Consider the following 7,637-nt stretch of genomic DNA (forward strand, 5'->3'; position numbering starts at 1 on the left):
TACTTGGTGTAGGCTGTGAGAGTCCTTATAAGGTTTATTTACTTCCACCATGCATGTGGGAAGTTTGACACATCGCACTTACTCTGGGTTACATTTTTACACATGATGATGGAAAATGTGTCTGTATAATGGCTTCTCCTAGGGGTGCCTTTTGGAGGGCTAAGCAGCTAAGTCAGGTTAGAGAGAGGCAATCTGAGTGCAGCATTAACACAAATATGCATAAGTATAACACAGTTGCAGGAAATACTGTGAACAATACATGGTGGCATTAGGAAAGTAACAGAAAACTCTGAATGCCAGTTGTTAAGCTGAAATGACGTATTTGCTGTTGGATGCTGAAATGGTCAGTTTGGTCTCAACTAAGCTTTCACAGATCTATTGTGATAAAATGCCCTGATTTGGATAAGCTGTTGGCTGTTGTTTGAACTCTTTGTGCGGCAGTGATTCATTGGTGACAGAGAGAGACTTAAAAACTGTAAAGTGCTAGTAATATTGCAAGACAATCTAAACAAGGGAAAGATTTTAATGGTGTCTATAGACATACAGTTACAAATACTGGAGATCGACTGATATGAGGCATTTAGAGGCTGATGTAAACAAATCTAGAGCAGCCAATGGCCAGTATAATATAAAAATATTTTGAGGCAAATATCTATATATCTATCTATCTCTCTCTCTCTCTCTCTCTCTCTCTATCTCTATCTATATATATATATATATATATATATATATATATATATATATATATATGTATACAAAGACTATTTCCAATGTGGTGCTGCCTGTAGTGAAATAAAATAAACTAATTAGTGACTGTGATTGGTCAGTTTGTGTTGTTTGTGTCTGTCAGGCTGAAGTGAATTCTCTGCACTCTGTTCAAACAAACAATGCACAAAATATGTCCATTAGTCAGATTGATTTGGGTGAAATAAAAAATAAAGAATAGTCAGTAGCTGACACTAATTTCAATTTTCTGAATTGCCTGTGAACACAGATCACAAACTGGAAACGTCCTTCTGCAATATAATGCAGTACAAGACTGGTAATAACTTGACTGACTAAATACAAACATACACCAGTTCAAAACTATAGTAGTGCAAATAGATTATGGATAGATAGAATTATGGTTAAAGTTACTACACTGAAAAAACAAAACAAAACAAAACTGAAATGACTTTGAAAGAATGCATATCATGCATTATCTTGTATATCTTGCGTCCAGCCTATTGCTGACAAAAAACTAAACGTCTATGGGTGTGTAGACCATTAAATGAGAAGAAAGGTCACACAATTTATTCTGTTTAATTATATGTGTGTTAATACCTCATGTGATTTTATTTCTTTATTTCAGTGCAAAAAGAGTAAAATAATTGAAGAACACTGTGTAACCGTGCGTGTAGGAGGCATGTGTTCTTGATATGTAGTGTTATGTGGGAAGTGGCTCATTAGTGAGTCCTAGTTCAACATTTGGAGACATTGATTCATTGAGATCCCGCTGTTTTCTCTGCAGTATTCTTCATGTTTTTCCCTATTTCCTTGCAATCTGCTTTTTCTTTGCAGCTCAATCTCATTTTAGTTTTATCTCTTTCTGAGTTTTGTTCTAAGATGCATCCATTCAGTAAAAGCAAGCAGATCTAGAAAAGCAAAAATCAAAAATAGCTAAGAAATGAAACAATGAGAAAATAATGAAAAACTTAGAAAAAGGTTGTTTGTTTTTTGCCACAGTTTTTTCCCACATATATGATTGTTTCTGTATTATTTCCCATGAATCACACCCAAATGGCGTCAGAGTGGTTAAATTTAGCCCATGCCCAGTCCCGCCCTCATGTCACTTTTGGCGTGTTTGCTCCTGTCTGCGGATCTGATTCTTTTTGATCTTCTTCAAACCCTATCAAGTCGTCTGTGTAAAAGTGAGTCACTCCAGCCCCTCTGCCTTCTGCTGTCCTCCGTCTATTTTTGTCAAGTGGATGTGGTGATGAGACGACATGTCGGCCATAACAGAGCCAATTGGACAAACAGTATCTTCTGAGGTTTGATAGTGTGATCCTTGGACATCCAGGAACATTTTGTCTGTCATCATGGTATTTTTAGTTTAGATTTTTTTTTTCTAATGAAAGGGCAGGAGTCAGGTGAGAACAGTGAAGCATCGATACTGTTAAAAATTATCAAGTAAGTTAAGCAAAATACAGTGTAGTAAATTTTACACTAGTTACAATAAAGGTAGTGTGCATACTGTTTTTATTTCACAATTATATAAACAGAGCTTGATTCAGTCACATCTGTGGCTGAGAAGAGAGTCCCAAACCATAGGACCCCTGCACTGGACAATCACCGGACAGTAGAGCACCATTGGGGACAGCCTCTTGTCTCTGTCCTGCTCCACGAACAAGCTCTGGAATAGATGTTTTCCTAAAAGAGCTTGTCTGTACAATATATCCTGCAAACTAATGAGTGCAAGAGGATGAACTGTAATTTCTGTCTGTCTGTCTGTGTGTCTGCCTGTCTGTCTATCTATCTATCTATCTATCTACATGACCTATTTGGGTCTCCATAAAAATGTTGATTACAAGTTTTGGTTCTCAAACTAATCTAATGAAGTCAAATTCAATCAAAAAGCAGTATAAGCTTGATGATCCTTTGACTAAACTGTGAACTGAAGGGTAGGTTTGAAATTCTTTTTTTTAACTGTCAAAAAGATGTTTATTCTGGTTATAATGGTAATTGCTGGGTCTGGTCACATGAAACAAAAACTCTTCAATTTCACATCGCTTTCAACTTTATTATTGTCCCAGAGGGAAATTGTTCTGCAGCAGTGTCATACAGTAGACATACAATACAATACAATAATACACTAAACCACATCTTAAGATTAGCTCAACAATGCAGACATACATTCCCTTAAAAATAGGCAAGAAAAAAGAAAAAAGAACAGGAGATGTAACCGCATTTAATCATGACTGATCCAATGCTCTTGTATATATACAAGAGCATTCATCCTAGTTATGGCTTCAGAAATAAAGGAAGTCCAAGCTCTCTGAGTTCTGATCAGGGGTATTCTAAGACGTAACCCCCGAAGGAAGGAGGTTAAACTCCTCAAAGAGCGGGTGGTCAGGGCTCTCATTATGTGTTAGGCCTTGCAAATCACCCTTCTGTTATAGATGTGCTGCTGCTGGGACTGATGTAAATCTACAATTTTACCTGCCACTTTGACCAACTGTGACAGATTATTTCTGCTACACACAGAGAAGGAACCAAACCAACAGACAATACAAAATGCAAGAATAGTTTCATACACATACTCAACTCATATTACTAACTTATATTTTTCTCCAAAATTGCTTTAGTGCTGATTCTTGTCATTTTGAGCACTAATTGAGTATTAAGTTTGTTATGGCAATAAACATAGACCCAATGTCTTAACAAAGAGTAATCTGGATTAATGTTTGTGGATTTTAAGTTTGATTTCTTTCAAAAAACAGTAAATCTCCCATAGAGTTACATTTTACTCCCTCCAGCTGACCATCACATTGCTATGGCATTAAAAAGAAAAATTGCCTGTCTTCATTCAATTACAGGTGTTTTTATTGCTCAAAATTACCTAGAAAAACATGCATTCTTCCTGTGAGTATGATTGCCTTTAAATATTTGGTGTAACTTGATCTGGTGGAGTCTTCATTACACAAGTTATGAGCTATACTATAGAACAAATGTCAAAACAAAACAATAACATCTTCATGAACCAAGCAGGTGTCCATCAGGGAAGTTACATAGTGTCTCTTCAAAAAGCAGAGATTAATCTTCATTTATCTCAGCAGCTTTGGTGATATTTTTTACAAAAAGCATATGCAAATAAGTATATGCAGAAAAACTATCTTCTTGTCCATGCTTTTGAAAGGATCTTAACCTGTTTTACAAGTTTTAACACAAACATTGCCGTATGGGGGAGGGCTGGGTGGGACATGGACAAGCAGACACTTTTACTCTGTACACGTCGAGAGCCTGCAACCAAGTTCGTGAGCTATGGAGAAGACTGGGAAAACAGACAGTTTAAACTGTTCTAAAAAAGTAGTAATACGTAGATATGAGGGCCTCAATGAGCAGGAGGTGCAGAGGATTTTCTCAGAGGGGATGGAGGAGATGGTGACAGACACAGCTGTCAGAGGTTTAAGACACCATCCAGAGAGTTTGCTACTCTATTTGGCCATAACAGGTAAGAATCATGAAAGGAGCACTAAGTAACTTTTCTGGTTGGGGATCTGCTGGATACTTGTCTCCATGGAGATAGTATTACTTCGCCTAACACTATCTTCATGGAGATGTGATGCTACCAGGTCATGTTATAGGAGGCCATATCCACTTGTTTTTTTAATGGCAAATAAAATACTGTGAAACATTCCAGGCATATCAATAACATCTTTATGGAGCAAGTCTGCCAGAAAAGTTACACCTTTGAAATATAGTTAAAAACTTTCACAAATGTCCAATATTTCACTAATGTGTAAGTGTGAGTAAATACAACGTCACAGATAGTACTAGGTAAAATAAGTAAATAGGTTTGAATCAATTGTAATTCTTCTCCTTCTGCTCCTCTCTCAAACATGTTGTAATAAAATACTAATAGGTAACATCAAAGGAACGCCTCCAACTTCTCAGATTACATCGGTAAAACACATCCTGAATACTACTATTATTATTATTGTTCTTTTTTGTCTTAACTTTTAAATAACCAAAATGTTACGCCCTGGACCAGTGTATGCATGTTGATTGATAAGAAAGTGTCTTATCTTTGGTGAACCACAATGCATTTATCAGAGTCTGAAAGTCATTGTAGTGTTTTTGTACAAGCAAGACTGATCAAACCACTATGATTTGAAGAAAAAAATGTAAAGACAAAAGGGAAGACTGCTGGACTCATGATTACTGTTATGACATATGGAGAAAAATGGAAAATGAAACGGGAACAATTCAAAAAGTTGTAGTGCGTGAATATCAGTGTCGAGATGAGCAGGAGGTGCAAAGTATTTTCTCAGAGGGAATGGAGGAGATGGTGACAGACACAGCTTTTAGAGGGTTAAGACACCATCCAGAGAGTCTGCTACTGTATTTGACCATAACAGGTAAGAACATGGCTGCACATAGTGTTGTACAATGTAACCATCAAACTAAAATTATTCAAGTTTACATTTAAACAAATCACTACAAAGGGTGTATGCAAGAAAGTATATAAAAATGGAAATTATAAAGTAGTTAGTGCTGAGATGAAGGGACAATTGCACCCAGGACACTAAACTAATAAGTGAATAAACTGACTTGATTTCTGGAAACATGGGAGGACTTGAATTGTCAATATAACACTAAAAACACTAACACTGTCCTCAGGTGGAATTTCTTTTCTTGAAGCTAATGGGGGAAAATCGAATAAACAATAAACATTCCAATGGGTTAGCCTGCAGGTGTCAAGTGCCACTTCATCTGACTCTCCGTTCATTGCATGTGCAGTTTAGGTCTTAGGTTTACAGTCAAGATGAATTTAATTGATTACAATAGTTTGTCATATTTTAGCTTGCTAAATATAAATAAAAAATAAAAAAATATTATAAAATTATGATAAAAATCATTTGCATAAAAAAATTTAAACTGTATGATCAGATAATGGGTATTCTAAAGAAAAACTAAACTGATATTTCAGTAAAGAAACAAACTAAACATAAAAAAGAAAGTGGAGACTAGAACCAAGTTCCACTTTTCAGTCCAAGAGGCCCAAACCAGACCATGTAAAGGCTACAAACTCAGTGCCTACAGAACACGCCTGTACATGTCCCATGAAGCAAAGCAATATAAATTACAAAGAAAATATGGTTGAATAAACCCATTGTGAGCTAAAATTAGGATGACATTTTCATAAATGAAAACTATTAATTTACAAATAATTATTTGTTAATTATTCTAAATCTTGATGAAACTAAAAATCATTTTAGTCAAAAGATTAAAACTAAATATTCATTTCCTGCACCCCTGAAAGATTGAGATTCAAATTATTCTTATTTTATGCACATATAAAAATGAGATAGAACCCTTCAAAATCAGTATAAAGTATCAATATCAATATGTCAACATTAAGCTCAGCTTTGGTGTTCACTATGTCTCCCTTGGACTCTTGTGATTTGTTATCTTACAGTGTCATGCCTGTGGGTTTCCTGGTGGGTGATAGTACTTCTTCCAGTGGCTATACTTTACGCTCGCTACTTCTACAGTCTGAGAACAACCAACAGTTGCACCAAGCGCGCCCTCAGCACAGACATGGCCGATATCGAGCACTTTTATATGAAGGCACCAGGTATACCACTGATTCTAAGAGACTAAAGGTGTGTGAGAGAAATAGGACTGCAGAGGATTACAGACAGATTTTTTTAGTGGAAGGTCTATCATGCAAATATGTTTTTCTAAAAACTAAACTAGTTAAGGGTGAACTATGTAACTTTTCTGTTGTAAGATTTTGCCTAGAATGTTCCACAATATGTAATAAACTTCTATATCTTTGAATGATTGATGTGTAATGTAATAATGAACAACAAATTTCCACTTTGGTGGTTTATCTCCATGGTGACAAACTAGGCTAAATTATAGAGTTGAGTCAACTAAGAATAAAGAATGCATGCTTTTCAAGGTATATGTGAAAAATAAAAACACCTCTTACTGAATAAATGCAAGGCAGAAAAGTTTAATGCAGTTTAATCGCCATAGACACAAACAGGTGACCAACTCCCCAACAGACAGTATACACAGTGCACCTTTAAGTTTATTAGCTTTTTGATCAGTCAAGTAATGCATTGTGACTCCTTCATTTTTGTAGTACTATTAGCCCTATACTGACCAGATGGTGTTTTCTGTGCAGGCTCATGCCTATGGGTGGCGCTACTGGACGGTGCAGTGGTGGGGTTGGTTGCAGCCATGCAGAGGTCCCCGGAAGTGGTGGAGCTGAAGAGGATGTCCGTGGACCGTAGATACCGTTGCTGTGGCATTGGTATGGCACTAGGGCGGAAAGTTCTGGACTTTGCATCGGCTCAAAAGTACTCCAAAGTCATTCTGGGAACTACGAACTACACATCAGCTGCTCATAACCTGTACAGACGCCTTGGATTTCACTGTGTGGGTGTTACAAATGGTTACCATGCTGATTCAACTGGGCCTGGACCATCTTTGTTAGAACGACTTTTCTACAGGGTCCGTCACCATCACTATGAACTAAAAGTGCAACATAAGGAAAATATGGACTAACACACTGACTTCCATTATAAAGGTTGTTTTCAGATTTTAGATTCTAGAATATATTGGATATTGGTGTGGCGCTATATTCTTATATCAACCCATTTGAGTCAAAGAGTTGCTCACACTGCTCAATGTTAACCTGTAGAAACTGTAACTAAAAGGAAATGTATGCAGTCTGTGCTTCATTTTAAAAACAGTATAACAATCACAAGTGAAACTGGGTTGCCAATGCTTTAACCTGTGTATAGAGACATTTTCTCATGTAAAAGCTCAAAACCTCCAAGGATACACCTCCAATAGGGGCACTTTCATTCTCTGGCTTTTAACACAGCGACAGTTGTGTGATGATGGTGTGGTGTGGAAAAAGT

The 7,637-nt window shown here is 36.6% G+C and overlaps 1 protein-coding gene across 1 annotated transcript; it reads left to right on the forward strand.

The window, feature by feature from the left end:
- Positions 1 to 4,020: 4,020 nt before the first annotated feature.
- LOC110175162 (N-acetylaspartate synthetase-like) lies at positions 4,021 to 7,278 on the forward strand. Its single transcript, XM_020941280.1, has 3 exons — positions 4,021 to 4,210; positions 6,179 to 6,337; positions 6,896 to 7,278. The coding sequence occupies exons 1-3, from the start codon at positions 4,021 to 4,023 to the stop codon at positions 7,276 to 7,278; spliced, it is 732 nt and encodes a 243-aa protein (XP_020796939.1).
- Positions 7,279 to 7,637: the final 359 nt, after the last annotated feature.

The sequence above is a fragment of the Boleophthalmus pectinirostris genome, unplaced genomic scaffold (genome assembly GCF_026225935.1).
Source record: "Boleophthalmus pectinirostris isolate CB_2022bp ecotype Guang Dong unplaced genomic scaffold, ASM2622593v1 HiC_scaffold_22, whole genome shotgun sequence".
NCBI classification, from domain to species: Eukaryota; Metazoa; Chordata; class Actinopteri; order Gobiiformes; family Gobiidae; genus Boleophthalmus; species Boleophthalmus pectinirostris.

Excerpts from the sequence above, each read along its gene's own strand:
- LOC110175162 (XM_020941280.1), top strand. The coding sequence starts at position 4,021 with ATGGAGAAGACTGGGAAAACAGACAGTTTAAACTGTTCTAAAAAAGTA. Across the intron at positions 4,211-6,178 it reads ACTCTATTTGGCCATAACAG|TGTCATGCCTGTGGGTTTCC; the intron begins GTAAGAATCATG and ends GTTATCTTACAG. Across the intron at positions 6,338-6,895 it reads CTTTTATATGAAGGCACCAG|GCTCATGCCTATGGGTGGCG; the intron begins GTATACCACTGA and ends TTTTCTGTGCAG.